At 39.2% G+C, this 26,801-nt stretch overlaps 1 protein-coding gene across 6 annotated transcripts in view; it reads right to left on the reverse strand.

Moving 5' to 3' along the window:
• PARD3B (par-3 family cell polarity regulator beta) overlaps positions 1–26,801 on the reverse strand; it is a 432,959-nt gene that overhangs the window by 397,754 nt on the left and 8,404 nt on the right. For 5 of the 6 annotated variants that reach the window (XM_064515264.1, XM_064515263.1, XM_064515259.1 and 2 more), the window contains exon 2: positions 3,904–4,005. The exons of the other annotated variant lie outside the window; for it this stretch is intronic. In XM_064515264.1, the coding sequence (XP_064371334.1) occupies positions 3,904–4,005 (102 nt within the window). The remainder of the gene's footprint in view (positions 1–3,903; positions 4,006–26,801) is intronic. 6 annotated transcript variants of the gene reach the window in all.

Consider the following 26,801-nt stretch of genomic DNA (forward strand, 5'->3'; position numbering starts at 1 on the left):
ACTAGAAAGAACAGCCATGTCCTACTATTCATTCCTAACTTGTTTCCGTTCCCATCTTTGTACTGGTACCAACACTTACGTAACAGCCCATACAGGCACCCTAGGGAACTGAAGGAAAGGGAGGTTAGTTTTCAGCTAGAGCCTCAACCAATCCAACTCACCAAGACACCACGTGAAATCAACAGGCAAAAGACAAGGGCAGCTCCATGCGGCCCGGACGTTGCTGGGAAGGAAGGGGCACAACCGCACATTTGGCCTGATTAAAGAGGCTTCATAACCCCAATGCGAATCAGGTTTTTGTTGTGAAATACTTTCTAAAGGAATGTGTGTCTCAGTTAGTTATAGCGAGAACTCCAGAAACATCACTATCGCTAGGCTAAACCACCACCTCTGCAGAAACCCTTAAGCCAGAGAAGAGGCAAGCATTTCAGAAGTCAGTAGGTGCCTTGCATTTGATCAGAAAGCAAATTAAAAACTTGAATATTTGGAAATATGATTCTATGTTAAAAAAACCCAGAAAACTATACGGGTACTACATAAAGTTTACATAGTTAAGACATACGCCAAACACAGGCCAAATGTACACAATATGCGGAGTGAACATTTTGTACATTTTTTATATATATACGCACACACACACACACACACATATATATAAATAAATAAAAGCACAATTTTTACCTAGGAATTTTTTGGCAATTTTTTCCTCAAAGAGAAAAGATCTGTTAAGAACAGCTTACAAAGACGACTCCATTTATAGCTTTAATATATATTTTAAAAAATAATAATATTTTTATTCAAGTGGCAAAATTTGGGCTTTTGAATTACATCTACCATGCAGAACAATCAGGACACATACTACTCACTAGATAACTGAGTGAACACAGAAGACAAGCTATTCATTCGAGCTTTGACATCCAATTGGAGGCACAGACTATTCTTATAGGGCTTGGGGCGGGGCGGGGAGAAGCGCACAGGCTCAGCAGAGAGGCAGAAATAAAGAATTTCCCCACACATTTTCATATGACCCATGTTACCAAGCACACGATACTAATTTAGGACTGTTTTGTACACAAGTAGATCAAGTCAGCCTCTCCAACACACATATCCTTACAGTTGACAGCAATGAATGTCATCTACCACTGTACTGCCCATTCACTGAGCTTTGTCTGAATAATTCCAAGCTCAAGAGGAAACAACAAAGTCAACACATCTAGAGTTAACACACCGCCACTCCTAATAATGCACTAGGCATCCAACCACCACTATCTCAGATTTGAAGTCTGTCCATTTATTTCTTCCTTCTGTTATCTCTCAATCATTTACTCATCTGTGACAGCATTTTGCTTGAGCACTTGTGCCTCCTTAACAGTCTATTGTTACGGACTGTCAAAAGCTTTTTGCAATCCAAATAGATCATATCCGATAGTTCTCCTTGATTCACTGTTTTATTGTCACAGAGAAGGAATTTCAATAGATTACCACGCACACTGTCGTTTGCAAACTGTGCTAGTTTACTGCTATCAAATCACGATTCAGAGCAGATTAAGGCTTAAAAAATAAAAAGGTCAACTACTTTCCTCTGCCGCTAAAACAGAGCTTGATGGTCAGCAAGTCAAGTGCACTTTTGTTTAAAGGCGCTGAGGTTAAGTGCAACGTTTCTTTTTGGACAGAGTAATTGATTTCATGAGAGACTGCATTATTGGCTGGGAGACATAGGAAAGCATGACAAGAACAAGGGTGCAAGGACAAAGCCTATTTATTTACCGCACATGGAGAAATCATAATCAAAGAGAACCAGTGCACAGATATAAGTACTAAATATTCTTTGATCCATTTGGGAACTGTAGATATCAGGTCTAAATATCTCCTCCCCTTTTGCAAAGCTTAAAGATCCCCTAGGCCATATCCCCTGTGTGGATTAACACCAGCCCAGGCTTAAGGGCTAACAGGGCAAGATAAAACCATTAAAAATATTAGGCCTTTTATATGGCTGGTTCTTGGTCATCTGATCATACCAACCCCCACAAGCAGGTAGTATCAACAGCTCCTATATGTGCTGTGAAGGGGCTCTAGTCCAACTCCACTTCCCAAATGAAAGAGGTTTGCTTGGCCCTTTAACCACTAGTCCCATAACACGATTCCTAGATTCACCTCTGGTTTTATCAGAAACAAACCTATTTGTCACTGCAGCTGGCTCAGTAAGTCTTACTTATCAGTGTTTCACCAGGGCCTGCTGAAAAAGAGAAAATGGCAGTGATGACTCACCTACGAGCACCCTTGCATGCATTTCCTTTCTATGGGACACACATAATTGAGACATCACAGGAAGGAAAGACAAAAAGTTCACTGTATTCCTAAACTGCCTCAGAATGCCTCAGGGAATAACACCCAGTTCCCCCGGGGTCCCTCTCAAACTACCAGAGTCCCTCCTAGCACTGTTACAACAGAAGATGCTTAAACCTGCAACTGTGTGTAAACTAGCAATGCCACTAGAAACACATTCCCAGAGTGATACACACTCATACAGTAGTAGTAAGGCTTTAGCAACAAGTAAAAATTGGATGATATAATCAAATATTCTGCAAACTACTGTTCTTATTTGAGTAAGTGTTCATGTATCAGTACTTTTAAATAAAGGAAATCCTGGGTAGGCATATTTATTTTTATTAACCAATGAGACCAACAATGCGTCTCCCTTCTCTTTGATTATTTCATTTTACAGTACCATAGGCTGATGGTCTTATTCCTAATATATAGCAGCGTCAGTCCTCAGACTCTAGCCTTTAGCCTCCAAACACCACTGGAAAAAAGTCTTAAGATGTTTTAAACACATTTTCAGTAAATATGGACATGCAAAAAGTGCAAGCTGGACAAAAAGAACATACACTAAATATGGCTTCATTGCTCAAAGAATTCCCCTATGGATAGCAACAGAATGGCACTGAAGTACACCTTGGACAATATTATAAGATACTGAGAAACAGCATCACATTTGTCATAAGCAAAACATTGCACTTTGTAATACGATTAACAAGTAGAAGGGAGATTAAGTCATTAAACAATCAACAGCACGCAAAATTCCAGCATTTCTGCTTGCAGCGCACAAAATTACTTTTAACATCACTGAACATAAGACACTAAGTAGAAAAAGCCATTTGTCAAAGCATAGGCATATCCCACATTTAAGTCTTCATTTTCATTTTCAAGTCACTGTATATGTTTTCCTCTGATTTTATTCTATATGCTAAAATAAGTCACCAATTAGTTTCCCAAAACTACATTATTCTGACAGTTGTGAAAGAGAGACTTCTTTGCATCTACTGTTTTTCTACCCAAAAAGGACATATTTGAATTCCCAGTTAGAGACTCATAGCTTTGGGGAATTTGTAGCTGGCCTACTTAGACTTTTAGTAGCAAATCCAGAAACTCCTCCTGAAATGTGACAGAGTTGGGGCAGCTGCTTTCGTCACTGCAAGTTTTTTTCCATTTATTTTATTATATATATTGAACCATGATAACTGAATGATTCTCAAACTTCTATGCAGAGGAAGAGATTATAAAGATATTTGAGTGGCATAAAAAGAAAAGTCGTGTAAAACTCTTTCCTTCATCACTATATTTTCATACAGCAATAAAAAGAAACACAAGACTGCTTGAAAAGGTTAAGTTCTAAATCAACTATGAGGTTCCTCTGATAACCTTCATTATTTTGCTCATGCTCTTCTTTTCTTTTTTACTCCATGAACAAGAGATCTGTAGCACTTCTAGGCAGATGTGTTTAATTTAAGGATATCTTAATATCTGCCTCAACTGCCAGAGATCCAAGCAATGAGAAAGTAGCATTAGTTATTTGAAGAGACACAGCAGAAAGCAAAAGTAGTATTTTCATCCAAGCTCTACCTTATCTTTGTCTTCCACAACATCTGCCAGCACATCATCAGGGTCCAGGATTCCTCCATCTGTATACTCCAGGTGGTGGATATTTACCCAGTAAGTTGGATCCTGCAAGACAGGCACAAGACTTCTCAAACTAATCTTGTAGGGTTTTTAGCTTAACCAGATGAAGCAGCTTTGTATCCCATCTCTTTCCCACCCATTTCCCTCTGGGATCATGAGGTAGAAGCTTGAAGCCACTATCTAAAACTGAAACTTAAACATATACAGAAAATGAGAACTACACTCCCCCCCGAAACGCTCTGCAAGTGATCTCACAGAAGTATATTTACATTGGCTTATTATGCAGTTCAATTCTTAAGTTAAATATCTAATACAGAAACTGAGAAGTTATGCTTTTTCCTTTTTAAAGTAGTTTATATTTGGACAACATGGGTTATCATCAGCCCGCGCACATGAATGCATGTATGTACAGACACACATCACTCCCAACAATTTCTGCCATATATACTTAACCCAGAGTCTTTCTGTGAAGAGGCAGCTGAGGCTACAGTGGCAAAAATAAATGGATAAATAAACCCTAACTTATTTTCACAAATTAATGCTCTCAAATTCTGGTGCAATTCTGTATGCAACAAAAACAGGGATCATGTTAGTTTTCTAATAATAATGTTTTCCTCATATATTATTAACTACTCCACTTCAGCAACTGAGAGCTTAACCCCCCACTCCACTGACCCCGAAATAAAACGGCTCAGAATGCGCTGCTTACCACCAGATTCTTCCCCAAGACGAACTACAAGTCAGAGCAGACACCGAGGCATGTAACCACTGCCTTCAAACCACAACAAGCACACTACATGCACATAACGTGGGGGGGGGGCAGGCTAAGTGCAATATAGCTACATTTGAACAGCCTTGGGTAACACACACACGTGTTGATCCTCTCAGGGCCAGCTACTGTGGTTCAGCAAACACGTGCCAGCTCGTTAAGTCACAGGAGAACATTTAAGCGCTCTGTAGTATCAGCACTGGTAAACGCTGCACTGGATTGGCACATCTTCGACAGCTGGCTGAAAGAAGGAAACGTGCTTAGTTGAGATGACAAATTATACTTGAGACCTCCACCAAATGCCATTGACATCGGCCAGAAGATGCTAAAATTAAGGCCCAAGAGGCTGGCACACACACACACAGCCTTGAAAAAGGCTTCACAGACAGACAAAGAAAGAAGAACGCAGCTGCTGCTGTCTGCAACCCCAGCGATTCTGTTACAGGTACATCACCCACTCCTCGCTCCCCACCAAGTCTGCTTCGATCACAGTTCTTAGAAGCAAAGCGAAGCATAATAGGTACACTATCCGGACTAGCAAGGTCCTGATTCTAGTTATGTTCCCCACGTCCTGAAGCTCCTGAAACCTAGGGATATTCCACTTCATATTTATATCTAGGTAATCTGTGACTCTGGCCATGAAGGGACGCAGACAGCAAACAAATCAGGGTAATTCCATCGCAGGTATAAATGTGGACCAATTGGATTAGACCTCTTTTTATCAGCTGTACCATAAAAATAGTTAACAACAAACCCGCACACATGAAACCCTTACACCACACAAAAACCACGACATTATCAGCAGGTCAGCCCATCACGTGCTGCTACTGGCTCTGTCGTTGAGCTTTCCAACAATGTTTTGCCTATTCTGACCCTTCTCCTTTTCAAAGTTCAGTTTCAGTTGCTCTATTAAGAAAACCTTCTTATACCCACAATGCCAACACTGCCCCAAAGCCTATTGTCATGAAACCATATAGATCTAATTAGGGCATGACGATCCAAAGAGCCAAAGGGACCAGGCTCATGGGAGTAAGAGGTACATTTAAGAGCAGTTCAGACAGTTACCTGGAGCTTTCCTCAGCAGCTCTTCAGACCAACAGCTGTTCCCTTTGTATCCTTCCAAAAATCCCTTGAAAACAAATCCTTTTTCACCCAAGTCGCTTTCCTGACCCAGGCCACTGATGAGCCAGACAGCCGGACCCAAACACTGCAGCAGCAGCACAGGAGCCAACAGCCAGCAGTAATCCTCAGTGGGAGCTATTTAATCATCACTGCCACCAAATGTATAGCCACAACAAGTTTTGAATTTTAATGCTGACAAAATAAAGGCTCCTGCATCGCAACACATACTCAGACACCATCACATCTAGTCCAATTAGAACATCAAGAGTCAAGGCAAGAATCCGTCCAAGATGCAAACATGTTCTCTCAGACACTTCAAAGAGGGTTCCTCAACAAAATGGATAACTAAAGCATTCTCTGAAGAAAGCTTATTAGCATCCTCTCTTTAAGCAACAAGAGATATTAGTTTATAGTGTTTTAAGTATAAAAACCTGAAAGATTTTTTTTTCACCATTATGTTTTTAAATAGCCTCATTACATAAGCCTAATAGCTAGTTAACAACATCTTCAAGCTCATAAGAAATATTATTTCTAATGTGTAGAGGGATGGGAAACTTTTTTCCCCTGTAAACTAATATTTAATCTGCATGAGAGATGTATTTATCTCCTCCTCTCCCATTTTTAAAAGAGCAAAATATATATTGCATTGGTAAAAGTAATTTGATTGCCATTAGCTCCAAAGCAGTATAGTTTCATCCTTTTTCAACTGCAGAACAATATCATTACAGAAATTAGCATGCACTAGCACCAATACACTCTTTCTTCTGGCCCAGATGCTCTCCCAGCTCAGCTGTATGCCATGAGTTTGGTATTAAAATTTAATGCCTTTTATTTGAGTGTTAGATTTGTAAGGTACAGTAGAACTGAATGACAACCAGCTAATTCAGCATATAAGAGTATCTCTAACCTATTTTATCTGGAATAACTAGTTATTCAATTTTGCACTGAAACCGCTCATTTGCCAGGTATCAAGTATTCAAAGTTACAAAATTTAACAAAAGTCAAATGTGTTTTTATCTTTATAAAATGATGAAATCCAGCTAACACCCACAGCTTAAAGCTTCCTTTTAAAGCCTCCAGTTTAGGTATTTTATACTACCCTCACAAAATTCAAAGATCAAAAGGCAAAGAGGAAACGTATCTTTCTGTGCAACAAGCAAGCATGTTAACTTGGATCATACAATTTACCTTAACGCAGAAGTGTTGTGAAGGAGTGTCACTTGACACTACCAATAAACTTAAAAAACTTGATTCCCTCGAACTGGAATGCATCAGTAGGTACAGGGGTTCCTCTGAGCCCTTTAACAAATACAGTCACAAAGGGTATTCATAGCTAATAACACTGGAACAGCATACTTCAAAACCACTCCTGTTAATTAGACAAACTTTGGCAGGTAATATTTTTTTGTCTCAAGCTGTATCAAAACCAGTTGTATAACTGGTTATGTTACATCACCTCATTTCATAAGTCTCCTGTACACAGATTAAAGCTAACGTGGAAGAAAAAAAACAAAACAAAACAGTAAACCCCACCCAGCTGATGGAAGTGTTTTGCTTCCAATGCTTACTTCTGTTTGTAATCTGGCAGCTCGCACCAACTCGGATGCGTCTTTGAAAGCAAACAAAGAAGAATTCAGCAAGCTGGCAGGAAACAAGCCCAAGTCAAACAGCTACCTCTACTTGCATCAAGCTTCACAAAATCTCAACCCTCCTATTACTTTGGGCCACAACAAATAGAGTAATTTACTTTCGCTGGGTATGGCCACTAACAAAAGCATTAAAGTCTCTAAATCAGTCTGAAAAAGCAGAAGATGCCAGTCCTCATCAATACTCTGAAGCAAATGCAGCCTATACTAGATTTCTCATTAATTCAGAAATATATATTCAAAGGAAGACTTAACAGAACTTCAGTACTCACATGTTAGAGAAGGGAATTCACACTAAAATACAGGAACTAAAGCAGGACAGAATTTGTACGGTTTCCTTAGTGGAAAAATATTCTTACCTCTTTGGGAGCTACTACCCCTAGCCCCACTTGCTCCCTCCCTAACTCAGGTATAGGCACACAGTGAAGCCCTTGTGACCTTTTTATCTCAAGGACCCCTGACAGAATAACCACCAGAGGCTACAGCACTGAACATCTGCTGTTTCAGACCTCAGTTTCACATCCATACTTCTAATAACCACAGCTTCATCCCCAAAAGTCAGAAAACAACTACCAGGCAGAGGAAAGGGGGGCGGGAGGGAAAGAAAGAGATTAAAACATGCTTTTTATAGACTGTTTGATAAAAAAATAGTAACTATTGGTAGATAGCCTGGACAGAGGAAATTCCCTGTGCACAGTCACAGAAGTAACAACAGCTCATCTGACCAGCAAAATCACTCACTCATTCCAAAGAGATTTCAAAGTCAGAAAACATTCTTCGTTCTTTGGATGAGCTCCAAACACTGCCATACACAAGACACAAAGTGTCTATAAAAAAAAAGAAAAAAGAGAAAGAAAAAACCCACTATATAGCAACTTCTCCTGTGCTGCTTTACTCCCACCAAGAGCCCAAACAGCTTCAATAAATAGAAATTTGAAATTCTAGCAAACTTTCTATATAAAACAAGCCATTAACTATCAGCAGATGTAAAGCTGAATATCCTAAGTCCCAAATAACAAACACCATTTCATCCCCAGGATGAGAAGAGACCAGACACTAAGAGAAGAAAGTGAACACGTGTGTGCACATGCATACACACATACTCCTTACAAAGTATTCTTCAGAGTTCAAAATGAGTAGAAGAGGTCTGAAAATAACTCTCGCACATCCAGGAAAGAATCACCATCATCTGAGAAGCCTAATTGGGTTAGGGATGGGGGGGTCTATTTTGGTTTCTTATTGAAGCATGCAATATGACAATCACAAAGAGTATCACATTTCTGTATACTGTAACACACTAAAGCAGCAGACTTTGCATTTCCAAAATAGTACTTCTTTAAAAAGTCACCCCGTATCACCAGAGTTCTTGAAGCACTTGAGGAAGACAGCATTTCTAGTTCTACTGTGCTTTCATCCAGACCAGAAAGGTCTGTTGCTCTGATCTCTGGAAGGAAAGCTAGAACCCACTTAAGAGGTGGTAAGCGGCTGCTAAGTCACACATGAGGAAGGTTGATTCCAGCTTGCAATTCCACATCAGTACAAGGAATCACCCTGGAGAGTCACCCAATGCCCCTTTACAACCTTAGACATCCAGGTAGCTGCCACATGAAGCCACTACTGCAAATACACCTTCATATCGTACATCAATATACTGTAGAAGAGTAGGTACTTCTGGTTTGAAAAGGGACAGGAGGGAGAGAGGGAAAAAAAGGCACAAAAATCCCATGACCTGAACATGTTAAACCTACTACAGCCTTTAAAAAGAACAAACAAAAAAAAAAGAAAAAGAAAAAAGAAACACACTCCTTATTCCTTCTCTTATAGGAGGGCCCATTCCAGCAAAGAAATGGGGATGACATGTGAAAGAAGAGTTTTGCAGCCTCCAAAAACACTGTCCAAATTAAAAAGAGAGAGAGATGACCTAAGTTCCCAGCTACCAACAAAACTTGAACCTATCTCATTAATTAGCTGTGATTCTGAAAGTTTTGCACAATTGCCCTTTCTTCCATAGAAAAGTTCAATATCTTGAACAGTTCGTTACTCTCTGAAGGACATTTCTTTTGGAAATAGCGAGTTCTTCCATTTTACATATCTCATGCCTGCTTTTGCTAAGCACAAAGCTGATCTCCTCCCGGAGACCAGCATGCGATTCCACTGTGAAATCTGGCGTGTATGCGTTCTACTTATTAGCTGATTTCTTCTCCTATTCTAAGGAAGCTAGTTTCAAACCCATACCTGCCTATACTGGTTCTTCCATCTTTCTAATAATATTTAAATTGTTAGTTTCCTGCCCTCTTGGATGAAAAGAGGTCTTTACGCAGGTACGCAACAGTTTGTGAAAGCTCTGTATTAAATTAAATCATAGGCAATATCTTCTCTATTTACACTACCCATCTTTACTTCAGTGTACAATGGTTCTAAACCATTCGGATGAAGACTATTTATTCACTAACCACTGAAGCCATGATATCGATTCAAAATAGTCCAGTCTTGAATATTTTCAGCCTTTTCTGTTAACCTGCATAACTGTACTTCCAAATAGCTCCAGAACAAACATTTCTGTTTAGTTCCATTTTGTTTTAGTTCATCCCAACACCACCACGCTGTTCAAAGCATTTCAGAATTGCAAAGTGGTATCTAATTCTTCTGTGCATGTCCACAGTACACTGTCCCTGACCTTCTCCCTGCCCCCACCCCCAAAAAAAACAAGCTTACTTTTTTAATCAAGGAATCCTAATTCAAGATAAAAGTCCTCCTCCAAGGAGTGACAGTGTCTAGAATGATTCCTCCCAACATCTTCTTAACCCTCCTGGCAGGAAGTTCACATACGCAAGGAGACAGAGTCAGCGTTGAAAAGCAAAAGAATGAGTGTCTTGAAAACATAAAACAGTAATGGCAGCCTAGAAGCCCTGGGCAGCACACAAGTATGTTTGCAGTACATCTGTGCTCCTAAATGCTCTCATGTTAATGGGGTCATTTAGGATAAATACATCTGCAGCTTTTCTTCCAAAAACCTTAATAGCACAACTGGGGAGAAATTCTCTTACAGCACTTGCATATCCCCTTAGGTACGCTCCAGTACATCCACAACATCTTAACATCAAGGGAAAGTATAGACAAGTTCCATGATATAATATATACTAGCACTTCCCAAATGAATATTGAACAGTTATACTAATGTGCATGTTACCTTAGGGTTGCAAGTCATGTTTGTGTTTAACATCAAGCCACTTAAAAGCTGTTTATCATCAATGCCTTTATGTGTGGGAGAGCACTTTAGGAATTACTATGCAAATATTTACCAAATGATAAATTAAAGCCAGGTCACATGAATGCACAAGTACAAAGCAGGCAGGAGTAACATGGATTTTAAAAAAAGACAAATACTTTTGATGTTCCTGTTGTCACTGAATCTTAACTTAAATGTTGCCACCTAGTGCAGTATCTTTAGTGTTCGAATAATCACAATAATTTCATAAATTCTTCTGTGTCTTTTTTTTGGTCAACAGTAAACAGGTATTCAAGTCTATAAATTAAAATTCACTCCCCTGCAGTTTTTTTTTTTTTAATATGTCCACACACACACACACACTTTTTCATATACCAAAATCTTGCAGCACCATCTCAAGTACTTTTGTTCCAAACTTGAATAGGAGTAAGTCAGTCTACTTTTCAGAAAACTAAAATGATGTACTTGATAAACATTGCAACCTATCTAGCATATTTCAGACTGTTCATGAGCAAGACAATCCTAACAAGTTTTGAATACATTTCAGCTGGACCATCAATAAAACAAACACCACTACTTACTGATTTCAGTTTATTATTGTTCGGTTCTGTTATCTGCTTGGCTGTGCACAATATACAAAGTTAAGTATAATCCCTAACCTGAAATTTCTTATTTAAACATGGAAAAGATAAGACGCATTGAAAAAACTCAGAAGCAGGAACGACTCAGTAAGACTCCCCCCACAATTATGCCTCAGACTGACATTTTAGAAGCACCTCCACATTTTATTCCAGAACTCTAGCTTCACTAGAGCAATTAAATTCCAATGAAGCACAGCATGAAACAGGATGTGTAAAAGAAATGGAAGCCACATATGCCTGTTCTCCATTCACAGCAATCACATAAGCGAAGTTTGGGACCAATGCTAGATCAAAGTTTAAAAAAAGAAATTTGGACTCTGGCTACATTGTCTTCTGGTGTTTAGACAGGAAAAACACAAAAACCAACCACACCACACTTTCTGATGAAGGAGCTATTTTGGGTTAAGCTCAATACATTATTGTACATCTGTACTTGCTAATGAAAGAATTATGTTTTTATATTTCATTATAAAAGTATTCTATCAACAAATTGGTTCAACTCTTGAGGATCTTCTTGCCAGATGTCTTTGATATCTTTCCTCAATCAGTATTGAGGCCTATTACCTCCCAATATACAACAAGTATACAACAAATTACCTCCAAATATACAACCAGATTTCTGAAAGCATTCTCAGCCTACACAATGTATCAGTATCCACAGCCAGGTGCCCTTTTAAGCATTAGATACTTTCAAACCACAGCTTGCAGAGCTGACAACAACAGAGCTGGAGAGAAACAGATGGCAGAGTTTGTCCACAGCCTTAGATCTCATCTCTACGTACTCCTCAAAACTTATCACTAAATTAAAACAGCTTCTAGTTTTTGGTTTTTTAAACTATAACCACCCTCAAATATGTCTAAAGTGGGTCCAGTCAGACAGCATTACAACTGTCAGCATTACAACTGCCAGCAATTAAACTACTTTACCATCATGAGCAGTAGGACAGGTGGGGTTTTGGTATTATGGGAAGAGGGATACACAGTTCAGAAAAAAAAAAAAAAAAACAAAAAAAACACACACCCTACAGCTGGTCAGCATGCAAGGATTTGCATACCACATACTAAATATTCCTCAGCCACAGCAGGAGGATTACTCGTGAATGATCCACAGCTGAACAGTTAGATCTCAACAGCAGAACAGTGTACATGCACTTGAACCTGCTTATACAACCTAAGCACACAACCTAAGAATAAAAGTTTATCATCTCTCCTCCCCCTAGCAGGCAAAGAGCCAAGCGTAAGGCACAGGTGTGTAGACAATTGAAACAGTAGAACTGTATGATTTTTGTAACAATATTATATGCTGAGGAGATTACATTTTTAAAGAATAAAAGCCAACTAAAGAGGTTTCTGTAGAAAGCCAGCTTACTACACAAGAAACGAAGCCTGTTCTAGACAGTTACTGCATTCAGCAGATTCTAATACTGACTAGACCAATAAGCCAGAGGCAAATATGCTCCCCTTTATGAAGGCCACCTGAGTATAAATTAGGCATTCTTTTCACAAAATTAAGAGGAGAGAGTAAGCAACATTTGAAGGTTTTCACTGCTCAGAAATTTTCCAGAGTTAAGTTTGCATTACAAAGGAATAAATTTCAGACCCAAGTTTCTAGCTCTCAGTATTGAAAATAAAATCCAAACCTGAAATTACATTTTTTTTAGAGCTCTGTAGTTCAACTGCAAGAAATTAAACAAGATGTTTTTAACCATTTCTAGTTTGAAACTTTATAGCAACAGAGCCTTTAAGATAAAACAAGAAACAGGGTACAGCAGATTGAGATAGTGAAGATGCCTCATGTATTCCACAGTATTTTTTTCCTTTGAGAAAACTGAATCTGCTTGCATTAGAAGTGAAAATGCTGTAAGATGCTAGAGAGAAGATAAAACTTATTTATATCATTCTACCAGGTGAAGGAATCTGCAGTCTCTCATTTCAGTAATTTTCAAGAAAAAGATGTATAAGGACTGCATTCAAAAGGCAGAAATTAAAGCTAGGGGAAGGGAAAGGACAGAAGGGAGTCTGTTCAGCAAAACTGCTTTTAAGCATCCAGCAGTAAAACTACAAAACACACAGGTTGTACAGTAAAAGAAGTCCTAGAAAGGTGATGGTAAAAGGTGCTTCCTATTCCATCTTCCAGATAAAACAAAAGTACTGTAAGAATAAAACCAAGTAAGGAGAAAACTTAAGAGTGGAGTTCTGTCCTAATTGTGGGGTGATGGAGAACAGGAAACAATTACTTCAAGCAATTGAACTTAAAAGTTCTTCACTCTTAACAATAGATTTATCAGGGCTGACAAAGGGTTCAACTCCCCTACCAAGGCATAGCCTCGCCTCCCTTTCCACAGCATTCACAAAGAACAGGGGCATTTTCACTTCACCTGACAGCTACAGGCATGTAGCCCTCCAACTCTTGCTCACTGCGAGTAATAAAGCAAAGAAAGGGAGCAAGCAAGAAATTGGGGCAGGGAACAATACTGACCCTTTTGAACAGTGTTTGCATTTGTTAACTTCATACTAGGAAGGCATTTGCAATTGAAAGATCCACCTGGGACAGCTGTAACAATCTCATAACACACCTCTTACTTTAAGCCAAAAGCTTTTCTCTCAAGTTTCCCTCTCTGCAAGAGGAGGTCCAGTTAAAAAGAGGGAGCTGAGAACATGCATAAATGCTTGTGAAATCATGCAAGTACTTAGCTGAAGTAACCACAAGGGTCTTACCCGTTTCAGCAGGCTAGGGGCACAACAGGGACATCACTGCCTGCTATGCAAGGGCCACCTAAAATGAGATTTTGCCTGATAGTCACTTATGCAACCTTCCACCATTACCTGGTGAAAGTTAAAAAGATGCTACAGTACAATGCAACTACTGAGCATGCAACCATTTAAAAATACTGGCAGCCACCTCTCCTATCTAAGACTTCTCCTTAATAAGCCTCTCCTATTAGTTTGCTTGGAATGGTTAGAATGAACTGTTTCCAAGTTCAGCTTACTCTCTCAGAGCAAAAATCCTAAAATATCTTCAAGCATGAATATTAACATAGAGGAATTAATCTGAAGAATCTCTAAATCTGTCCATTATGAAAAAAGCAAAATGTTACCTACAAATAGAAATAAGGGACTATCTTTTCACAAGTATTCAATACAAATCAGTCACAAAAAAACTGAACCTCACAGGTCAAGATAAATATAACATAGGTGTTTATGGAGAAGGATACACTTGATCTGTTCATGCCTGTTATATGTCAGCTTATATGCCCCAATTTAAATACAGGAAATAATATGAGAAATAGGACAGGAAATAAAGTCACTCTAAATAATATATCCATGATACTTGGTTTCTGGCCAAAGGACACTCTTTGATTTTCAAAGAGGTTAAGAGACTTGCTTTGTACAGTAAGATGACAGAGCAAGAAAATGAGACTGTACTGCTTCAAACGGAAATAAATTAAACATTCAAACATGACCTGAACCATAATAGAGTTGTTACAAGATAAGACAAATGATTAGCCCTACCTGGCAAGACCTGATTTCAGAACATAGCAGAGGAGACTATTCTAAGGGCAACATTGCTAAAACAAAAATCTGTATATATAATATTACACACACATTTGCATATACCTACACAGGCATACATACATATACACACACGTACATGTGTTTCATACACTTTTTGTTCAAGTTTTTTCACTTTATCTTTCAAAGTTAGTTGTGAGAGCTTACCCTTCCCCTAACCATTTTTTTTTTTTAATCATCATTGGATGTGACATTGTGGAAGGGTGCTGTCTTAAATAAGTAAAGCACTCCGGTGTGTGGGGGTGGGGAGGATTACACATAAGGTGTTATATCTGCCCTTACCAGTTTTGCTCTTTGAAGATGTTAAAAGCATGATGTCAAAATGCAGATTCCAATCAGATCAGGTAAGTATAGAAACAGATTCATCTTCAGGTTGCTATGTTGGTCAGCAAGCCTGAAGTTTTTGTGAAGTCCGCTCACACTTTTTGCCTTGTTGGCTCTTCAGGATCAGAGTGGAAAGAACAAAAACAACACAAAAAAACAACAAAATTCATCTATGAGGTCTGTGGAGTACCACAGACTACTGACAGGAAAACTAGCACCTACTGGGAAAGGGCAGAAAAGTCTCCTCTTGCTTTTCTCCGAAGTCAAGGCAACGAACGAGTGAAGTTAAATATATGCACGCGTATTTGTAAGATCACAGCCTTTCTTTGTTCCATGTAAGCTAACACAAGAACGCTATCTCTCATCCTCAAAAGACCACCAGAAAGACACTTCCATTATATGATTGAAAGACAGGCAGTGATTAAGGTCCTAAAAGAGGCCAGACAGCAGGGCAAAGCCAAACCAAGATGCCATTTGATGCTGACAGGATGGTTCTGTCACTAAGAGCATCTATCATGCCACAGAAAACAGGAAAAGGATTCTGCTCATAAAACTCATCCTTCAAAATCTTCCATCTCAAATTCAAGGAGCTAACTGGTTAGCTATTCGGGTGCAAGGTGGAGAGTTCTCACCTCTTATGATCAAAAAAGACAACTCGCTCTTGAGAACTTAGAAAGTTATACAAGGCTGTTAAGAGGGCAGACAAAGCTAATGCTGCCAGCCAACTAACAGACAGGGCCTACAATGAGAAAGCCTAATTACTTTTTTGTCTTTGAAATGAGACAACCACACCATAAGCACAGCTTAGTATAAGCTTTATGTTTAACATGCTAACTGGCCAAAAAAAAAAAAAAAAAAACACAAACAAAAAAAATACACCAGCCAATACACATGAGATGAGCAAGGAATGATAACCACTTCTGTCTCCTTCACCTATCGACTTTAGCGCATCACCACCTGCCCAATTTCACCTAGGATGGATGGAATTCATCTTTCTCCTACTTTGTCTTCCTCTTTCTTTCTCTCATTCTTTTTCACATATAATTAACATATTCCATTTCTACCAAGTAGACAGAAAAACATACACTTACAAATTGTGACAGCCATCTCCTTATAGCAAGGCCAATTAGACAGCGAACTTCAATCTTAGGCAGTGTCTCACCGTAAAGATGCTTGCTACAAGCAACCTGACATATAGGTCAAATGCACACCACCATCCTCTTGATTTTAATTTTAAAAAACGTTCTAGTTCAACCTCTAACATAACAATAGTGCCCTGAGCTCCTGAAAGACACAGCAAATACTTGTTATAAAGCAAAGACATGTTATAAAGCACAGCAAAGGAAGCATGTTGAATAGGCTTCCTCCACCCCAGTCATTTGAGGGCTGCATACCATAGCATACAGCAGAATGGGCAGTATCTCTCTCTCCTCAAAGACAGCGCTTGTAAAGAGAGAATAAAATAGTTCTTGTTCATCAGCCTTCTTTAAATGATTATGCTTTGAGAAATTAACAGGACTGTTTAAGAAAAAGAAAAGAAAAGAAAAAGAAAAGAAAAAGAAAAAGACCATTTTTCACAAGGCAGGGAAGGTATTTACTCATCTTATCTAGTGAAGCCCAGTATCAGCAGAAAGCAGAGATGAGAAAGTTGGTTTATCCAGGCATTCAGATACTCAGAGAGAGATACAGATATCCCACACCGGCTTTAAGCAGAGAGACAAAAAACAAACAAGTGCCCCTGTCTCCCACACACACACAAAACCACAGGCGGGCAGACCCCTTGCACAGAATTCCCAACAGTCTGATAGAGCACAGATACACAGATCCAAAAATAACCTAGAACATTTTAAATTACTCTCAAAATGCAATTTGATTTGCCACTCTGGAATCCTTCAAAGATACAGGCACTCTGATTTTATACCAAATCAGAATATGAGCGAGCATCATTCTCTAAATATGGCCCACTAGCTGAATATTATCTGAAGACTGAATAGAACATAACATAGGGAACACTCCTAAAAACAAACTCCTCAGACTCACTGGTAAGTACTAGGGAATCACATGGCCAACCTTTCCATTACATTCCAACATTTGCCATTTAAAAATTATTAAATATTTCAGCGAAGAACAAGAATGCAAAACCAGAACAGGCAGAGATATTTGGAGAAACAGGTCCAGACTGCTGTTTTAAGAACTACAATAAAAAAGCCCATTGAATAAAGTCTCAGTTAAAATTGTGCTGCACTGTATGCCAGGCTTTGAATTAAAGAGTCTATAAGAATGGAAAAACGGTAAAAGTAAATGCATCTTCAGTTATATTAAAACTAAGAATACCCGTTAGCTCATCAAGCCCATTAGACTAGATTGCTTCAATAACGCAGAAACCTGAAAGCCTCACCCCTACATATACACACACACAAACACACTTAAGTCAGTACGACAGCTCCGGAATGCAGCATCTCCGTAAGCCAGCCCACAGCATTCTAAACTTCCACAGCCCAAGACCTCCCTGTCAAATATTAGCTAAAAGACTCCGGGTGGTATTGTTATGTTAATAAGCAAATTGTTGCATAACCACAGGCACCTGGCCAATAATTAATTAGCACTGGGTCTGAACTTTTGTTTCTTTGAGATCTGAAGGTAATATTGGAGGGTAGAGGGACCACACAGTCATGATTTCTAAAATCCAATTTAAAGCAAGCACATAACTATAATGCTACTCCTTTGGACCGCCAGCGATTCTTCACACAGAAATAAGGGGAAAAAATACTTGGAAAATGAGAGGTACGTGTACTAAACTATTGTATTTCAAAAGTGAAGTCCAGGTTAAGTGAGTGAACAATGATGTTTCTATTTTGCCAACTAAAACTGAAGATACCTTAAATTCAGAAAAACCAAAGCACCTCCAGATAGTGAAAACACAGAGCACGCTGTGAATTCACCCGACTCAGTTCAGTTACTAGCACTACCCTCAAGTATACTAGATCTCAAACAAATAAATTCAGGGCTCAGGTTCAACGAAAAGAGCAGCCACCACTTCAGTTCTACATCTACAAACTATTTGAGACTAGTTTATTTACAACTCTCCGGGCTTCCCTTTGGTAAAGTGGTTGATGTATTTGCAAGTGACACAAGATTACTTAGCAGAAAGGGCTGAAGTTTCAAATACGTGATTGAGTGGGAACAGATTCCCACCTCCCACAGCCCAGAATACAGATGCCTGGAGCACAATGCACATCAGGTATGATGAAATCTTACAGAACTGCACAGTATGAGCTGAGCTTTAGGCAACACGCAAACAGGAAAAACAGTAATTTGCATAAGCATATCCTTAATTCCACGTACAAAGGCATTACTTGGGGGCAGTGGGGGGAGGTGTGAGCGGGGAGAGAGAGAAAATCCCCTCCTGCAGTCACAGGAAAGTGTTTCACCTCTCTCACAGGTGACAGTTGGGTGACGCGGGAGCAGGCAAGTCCCGTTTCCTGCGTGGATCAGCCGCTGGAGAGAAGCGGGGCAGGCAGCTTGCCGGGAGGCTCACAGGCCTGCGCTGCCGGTAAGGGCAGTGGACTCCAGCACACCACTCTCTGCACGCTTCAGGCTGGGCTGTTTCAGGAACGGCACCAGTTCCCAGAGGTGCCGCTTCCCATGTCGGCTCTACTCAGCCGCCTCCACACCCGCTGGCAACAGAGGCAGTTACATAATTTGTTGCTCTCTTCAGAGAGGTGTTAAGCATGGATTTGGGCTCTCTTTCCTCAAACAGAAAATGGAGAAAATACATGAGCCTTCATAGGAACTTTGGTCACAGTGCTCCAAAGTAGAGCCATTAGGGACGACTTCAAGGCCCCAGTGCTGGAAAGGTGCTGAGAGCCATGGTAGTTTCAAACACCCAAAGCATTAGAAGATCTAAATTGAGTCATTCTGAGGCAGATGCAAATTCACAGTCTCATCACAGAAGGAAGAGAAAGAAGAATGAGGGGAAGAAGTGACAGACAAACCAGCAACTGGGTGTGGGAGGAGGTAAGTGAGGGGGAAAAAGGGTTCTCAAGTATAGGAGTGCTTGAGCAAGGACTGCACCGATGACACACACTGCTGTTACATGCCAGGTCCTTTCTCCCCCTTCTCCAGAGATCTTCAGCCAAACAGAATCACAAAAGAGTTGGGAGGTAACCCTTTCGGAAACTAAAGGGAAAAAGGCCTCTTCAACACAGGGCAAAACCAGAAGTCATTAAGAGATTTCCTCATGAACAGCAGGGGTAAGGCTGAATAAGAGAACCACTGCAGAAGAGCTTGAAAGAAAATCTCCCCTTTTGCAATTTTAATCCAGTCAGTACAACCTTGCAAGGAAAAAACTTCCAGCAAATCAGAATTTTCCAAACAACAGCTAGTAAGCAAGCTTGATTGCCATATTTGTATGTATTTTGCAATAGCCCTGAGATGCCATTTCAGCCTTCCCATTCATTTACAATTTGATGCCACCCAACACTCATACAGATCAATCCAAATTACTTTTCAATCAGCCACCTCACTCATTCTTTCTGGGTTTGGCAATGATACCCCCATCCGATATTATGCCAGACTCAAGCAGCTACAGAAATTAGATTTCACTGCAAAAACAAATGGAGAGATACTGGAAACACCTACAGCAAACAGGACATGGCATAGGCAGTATTCACAAAAACGCTCCAGGCTGAACAGGTTATAGGAATGCTTTATCACTATCCACTGTCAACAGGAGTCCCAGTATAGCATTACCTTCTCATTAACAGAAGTGATTGTATCTCCCTTTCCCAACTCACATACATAACTACAGGTAGAGAGCCCGTAACTGATGAGTTCAGCCACAGGATGCTGTTGTGTGCACTGTTAAGCCTTAAGGCTTTTCAGGAATGTAATTGGATCTACTTTCACTAAGTAGTAGTTTTATTGATATGTACTGGTGCCTGAGAAAAAAGACAGCACATGCAATGAAACAGCTGATCTTGCTTTTAATGGCTGGTAGGTAAGAACACAGTCATTGTCAGTTGATAGAGAAATGATAACATCAGAAATTGCTGGTATGTTGGTCACACAGGGTAAATGATGTGGCCTGCTAAAGAACCTGCAACAGCTTTGGCTGCATTATTACAGACATCTTTTACACTAACCACAGCCTAGACAGAGTTAGGTTTCAAAACAAAAAGTAACAAGAAAAAAGCCTGACAATTCATTAAATAAGCATAAGCAAGAATACTACAGTATTTAACAATTTAATTAAATCATTAAATTGCAGTTTGTATCTTTGAATATTAACTCTCATACTCTTTGACTACAACCACTATGTAAAAAGTATAGTTCATATTCATAGTTTATTAACTAAACTTAATTTGTGTTTTTCTTCCCAATTACAAAAAATACAAAATAAATCCTTCCCTCAAGCTCTCTGTAGCAGACTGTTCCCCTCCTCCTCAGCTGCCCCGACTGCAGGGAATCATGTTTTCACTAGCAAGTAGTGATAGTATAAAACTTACCAAGCACAAGATATTTCAAAACTGAAGTAACATTTCACAGGCTATAAATAGCCCACTACAGCCTATTTGAAAACAACTACTCTTTGCAACATAGTATGTGGAAATAAGACCTGCGCTCTCAACTTTGCTCATGAACACTAACACCCTGAATTTTGCTGCCCCATCAAGTTGGGTTTTATTGTTCTGCAATCCCTATTGATAAGCCAAACTGCTAATCCATAAACAATGCATAAGAGGTTTCATTTCAAAACACAAAAATGGAAGACACTTATAATCACCACAGCATTCACATTTGAATGACAGCTAAACATAAAGACACATTGAGCATCGAGCCATCCGGAAAGAAGCTGCTATTTTTTCATATTATCTGTTCTCAAACCTTTAAGACAGAGTCAGAGGTGTACCAAGACTTCCATTTAGTGAGATTCTCATTTCATATCTATAGCCATTAATAAACCACAATATGAACAATAAGCCAGACTCCTCAACTTTGTTTAAATTCAAAAGATAGTTCCCTCATATCAAGATAAACAATGTGTACATACTTCCAAATTTCCATTACATTTGAAATGCCCAAGTTACTAAAGAAAATCTACCTGAAACAGTGTTTTTCTAGCATCTTTGAATCTGGCTTATTAAATAAACACTGTTAGTGATGGATATCTATTTTGTTCTTCTGTACAAGAAAAAAAAACTTTGGCAATAAGCATAACCACAAAATTCATGCTATATAAAACCAAAATGGGTAGTCAACCTATATTCAGAGCTAAATGGTAATGTTAAATGGTGCTGCAACAAAACAGAAAACAGATTATGAGCATGTATAGCAGAGACCTGGGAATGAGGGGAGAGTAAGAAGGAAGATACAGTCTATCTTCAGCACTACATTTTTCAATGCTATATAAAAAGTCTAAATAAGAAAAAACACAGCATGTGGAAAAGGAAATCATCTACTCCTTTCAGTTTCTGACCTGCTGCAATTACTCCCCCACAACACACACAATCTAATTTGGATGGAAGATGGCCTAAACCAATGTTTTTCCACACTCAAAGATTAAGGGGTCAACACTGGTACACTCCCATCTGATCCATCTTACTTCAAGTGTAAGTGTATGAAAAGGATGAGTTTAGAGCAATTTTGTTTTGTTGGCAGTTTAGAAAACATAAGTGGATTGAATGCAACAGGAATCTGAAGGAAAAAAAATACCCTCAAAAGTAAAATATTTAACATACACAGGTCATAAGTGTTTTTTTTCAAGCACTTCTGAGTTACATCAAGTGTTTTGAGCAAAAGCTCAGAATTAATTTTGCTATTTCTAAAGCCAGCAAAGTGGTTTTTAAAAGGTTTTTTCTTCCCCAGGAAAGTTAACATTTCCTATCAGTCAGCAGCAGAATGAGAGCTATCAGATAACTATTCTTGAAATATTAATATAGAAGACTTATTTTGGTTTTTGAGTGCTAATATTCTTGCCTATCACAGAAGGTTTGTCACTGATCATCACAAGGACAGTCCCTAATGTTAGGACTTTTTTCCCCTTGTGGATCTGCTTCCCCACCCCAAAATCTCTCCTCCTCTCTCACAGCCATCTAAACAAAGCCTGCACGATGACCACTGCTAGGCAAACATCGGTTTCTCGCCACGTGCTGTGTCAATGTCCCATGTGTTAGCCAACACACCCATTTCAAGTTTCCAGCTCTTTAGGAAGTTTTCTTTTTGTATCTTATAATGACAGGCACTCCTGAAGCAGTTGTTCAGAGTCAGAGTGTGCGAGTGTGTATTACAATCAGTAGGGAAAAACAAATGAACTGGCAGCAGGCAGCAGCCAAGTCTTTCAAATGGGGTAATTCTGTAGGAGTTGAGACTGAAATCCCTTCAGACCTTGAAGATTTCAGCAAACCTTTCTATCCACACAAGATATGGTTAGTTAGATCCAGTTCAAGAGAACAATCTCCATTCCCATCTTTTTTTCTTCAGATGGCCAAAGAACAGGCTGAGATGGGAGAAGCAAAGCAAGACAGCCAGGTTTCCAGCATCAGCTAAAAAGCAGTGCCACATCTGTTAAATAAGGCAACTGCTCGAAACAGACTATAAGAATACAGTATTTGACTTCTGAAAAATACGCTGATTAAAAAAATATCAATTTGATATCAGATTACCGCTGCAACCTATCCTAGGGAATGGAATGGTGGGGGGGATTTAGAGAAGAGAAAGACAACTTCTGTTGAAAACCTCAACCTAAGAAAACCACAATTGGAGTCAGTGAGTCAGGGCAAAAAATATCATATCAGACTTGAGGAAAACAGGTATTTTCTCAAATTTAGAACTCCTTTTTCAGCATGAAATAAGCCAACTTGTAAAAGTAATCCAATAGGTTGTTGACAACCCCTTACTGTAGCCTATTATTTTATTTATTAGAAAAATGTTATACCTTAGGAAAAATCATTATTGCAGCTAACAATTTTTTAGCTCCACATGAGTGGAAGCAGCATCATTTGGAGGTAAACTGTATCTCTATAGAGAGGTCAAAATATATAGACAGCTGATTATTGTAGAAATGTGTCTCATTTTTTCTCCAGTGAAATTCCTGCAAATACTGATATTTTTTCTAATACAACTCCTCTGCAGACTTCATGGGGGACGGGGGGTACATATCCTTCTGTGTCTATCACTTTTGGTTTCCAAATAGGCTTTCATCTGGACTAACTCACGGTTCAAGAAAAAGCAAGGCAATTTTGTTTTCCTCTTAAAAATCAGCAAATCAAGAGTAGGGGAGAAAATTAGAACCAACAGTCCTAAACACTGCACAGAATATGGGGCCAGATCTTCAAACATACATACATACCTAAAAATGTACATAAATATTTAACAATATTTTCAGAAGTAGTACATCCAAAGAAAATTTAGAAGTCTTTCATCATTTTAATATAAGCTGAAAGAAGAAAAAACTTCTTTACATAAATACCTGAATTAGAGTGTGTGAAACCTCAAGATTTATTTCAATACCACAAGCTTGTTTCAATAGAAAAATAAATTGGTGAGATGTAGTAAGTTCTTCCAAGTTACTGAGGACAATATGATTCAGGCTAAAGGATCAACAGAGGAAGCTTCCCACCTATCTCACTTTAATTGTTCTGGCTGGTTTTCTTTGTAACTGAAATTCCCGTGTTTCTCAATTGAATCTGGAATGACTCAGTCCTCAAAGCTGTATTTACTGCCTTAGTTTTCACCCCCTTCCAGACAGGGGCTGCGACAAGTCTACTCTCTCAGATAACTGTCACACTATGTTTCAGTTCTGTCTCTCTCCCAGCTCCTTCTCTGTCTTTATGGTCCTGCTCCAGATGACTTCTGGTTTGGTTCAGGACAGAGACTTAGGACCCTAAGTTTTCATCACACAGCTGCATAAGCCTTACTACCCATAAAAGAAAAAACGTGACTAAGCCTTTCAAGGCTTAAACAACTGCAAAGCTGCAAGCTCACCTTAGTCTGACCTGGAGAATCCCTCAATTACTTAGAAGAGCTACAAACACACGGTCATAAACTGTGCTGTCAATTGCCTCCCTTACTTCTGCCCGAGCTTTGCAGTGTTTAGTACCGGGGAGAAATCCAGCAAGATACTCTGAGTCAAGAGAACCTGCTATCAAAATTCAGACTGAACAACTGAAAAGAGCCTTATAGAAGAGGCTGGCAGAATGAGAGTTTACATAGCTACCCAGCCAGGAATCCACAGGAGACAATCAGCAACTAGCCTCTACGCAGGAGTTGCGGGCTTAGACAGCATAAGCAAGTCTGGGTATGAAGGAGGTAGTTTCTTAAACAGCGTTCCAAGTCACACAATACTTTTATTTATAAAATGCATCACTCAAAGGTCTGTATCCAAATCATTCTACAGCCAGTGCCTCTAACTGCAAAATCCAAACCTTAAGTTTGCAGTCTGATTTCACTTCTGGCTTGTGCTCAAAAATGAAAAAGCTGGCAAGCAGAGAGAATTAGTGCAAAGCCTTATAAACGCTCAAAATACTATCCATCAAATTCATCACCAAATGAATATCACGGGGGATTATTAAAAGTTACCCCAGTCAGTTTAGACAAAGGTCATGGTAGACAGACCATGCCACTAAGAACTGTATTCAACAGAAAATGTCTGAACTACAAGGACTGAAGTAAATGCTACCTCTACATTCAGCAATAGTAAGGTTCCTAAAGCACAGGGAAACAGCAGCATTATATAACTTTATCCCTATTAATTACATCCAGAATGCAAAAAGCAACAGCAAACATGAAAGACCTTATTCCTCCAATACTGCTAACTTGAGGAGAAACAAAAATAAAGGTGTTACCTATACATGGAACTCACTGAAGTCCTATGATAAAAATCTGTTCAGTTTAAGTCTGCCTGCACCACAGGCACATCTGCCTCCAATACCAAAAAAACCCAGCTGCATCTTTCCAACCAGTCACCTTCCGTAGTAGCTTAAGAACACCTACCTCCTTATTGGAGGGAAAGAGCCTTGTTAATGGTAAATTTCAGGGAAACGTGAAAACAGAGACTACTTTACCACCATTTTTTCTTCCACAAGTAACTTGGAGGGATAAATCCTTGTCCAAATTAAAAGGAATAATCCTCAACTGTAGGATGGTCTACAGGCAGGTGCTCAAGGCCTGTTCTGGAGGACACAGGACATGCAGCATGTAGAGGATTAATCCACCAGGATTAATAGTGGCTCATGAACATCAGAAAAAAATTCTTTAGTCTCTTCTTCAAAAGCCCAAATAGAGGCATACTAGATCCTACCCACTTTGGAACCGGAATTACTCTTAGTTGACCTGTACATTGACACCCAAATTAAAAGAAACAGGAGAAGAGAAAAGATTACTTTGTATAACTATCTCAGAAAATCTGTAACTTGGATGTCCAGGTTTGGTGATAAAGATTGGCTCAGCTCTTCATGTATTAATCACAATGAAACAGTATTTCTACAATAACCTTAAGGTCTTCTAAGGATTTGGGAAAGAAGAACGAACAGAGGAACTGAACAGTCAAAGGAAAAGAAAAGGTCACTCAGCTCTCCAAAGACTCAGGTCTCAAAGCTTCTATTGACTCAGACTCTCCACTGGATTACACTCTACATTTTCTTCTGTTGATTGTGAAATTAATGTGTTTTTCTAAAGGAAAATACAGGGAGGGTACACGCTAATATTTATCAGCAGCTGGTATTTGGTTGCCAATCTGGAAGACAGTCTATCAAATAAGCTGTACTGCAAAACCATTTGCCTTGATGGAGTCTCACCTTTAAAGTCACGCTCCCAGCCACAAAGAGACCAAAGACGGCCAGCTATTAAGCTTTACAGACCCTACTAAACTTTGGGATTCCCAAATATCACAGTCTTTGTTAGACTACAGTCAAGCAGTCAGTGTCCTCCCTACCTACCATTTATACAAATAGCGTCCTTATTACAGGCTGTAAATAGTGTTCATTCATGTTCAAGCATTCTGTAGTTTTCTTTCTCACAGATATAAGCAATACAGAAAAGCATTAAAATAAGAGGTCTCATTGGGGCAATAACTGCTGCCAATGTGTCCTTGTGAAACCAAAGAACAACTTCTTTGAACCTCCCAGTTCAGGAGCACCCTCAGCCGCAAACGTAAGCACTGCAGTTGTGCTATGGTGCCTGCCGTAACAAAGCACGGCCATCAGTTCTGAATGGATATACTGGTGGCACAAAAATTATAGGCTTATATTGGATAGTCAGGCAGAATTTGATGACAAATTAAAACATTACTACAGGTCACTTAATGGAGATATCTACAGCACAATCACTAGACAGATGAAAAAATTATAGAAATAAGTCATACGTGTTTCCTGTTTAAAGTAAGGATAACAATCCAAAAAAAAGTCCTGTCCCATGCAATTTCTTGATCTTTTTCTTTGCATATAAATTATCAAAGTAATCCTATACAAAAAATAAGTTACTGGTGATAAGACTTACAAAACAACCACAGCAGCACATAACCTGAGGGGAACAAACGA

Source organism: Dromaius novaehollandiae, chromosome 7, assembly GCF_036370855.1.
Source record: "Dromaius novaehollandiae isolate bDroNov1 chromosome 7, bDroNov1.hap1, whole genome shotgun sequence".
NCBI lineage: Eukaryota > Metazoa > Chordata > Aves > Casuariiformes > Dromaiidae > Dromaius > Dromaius novaehollandiae.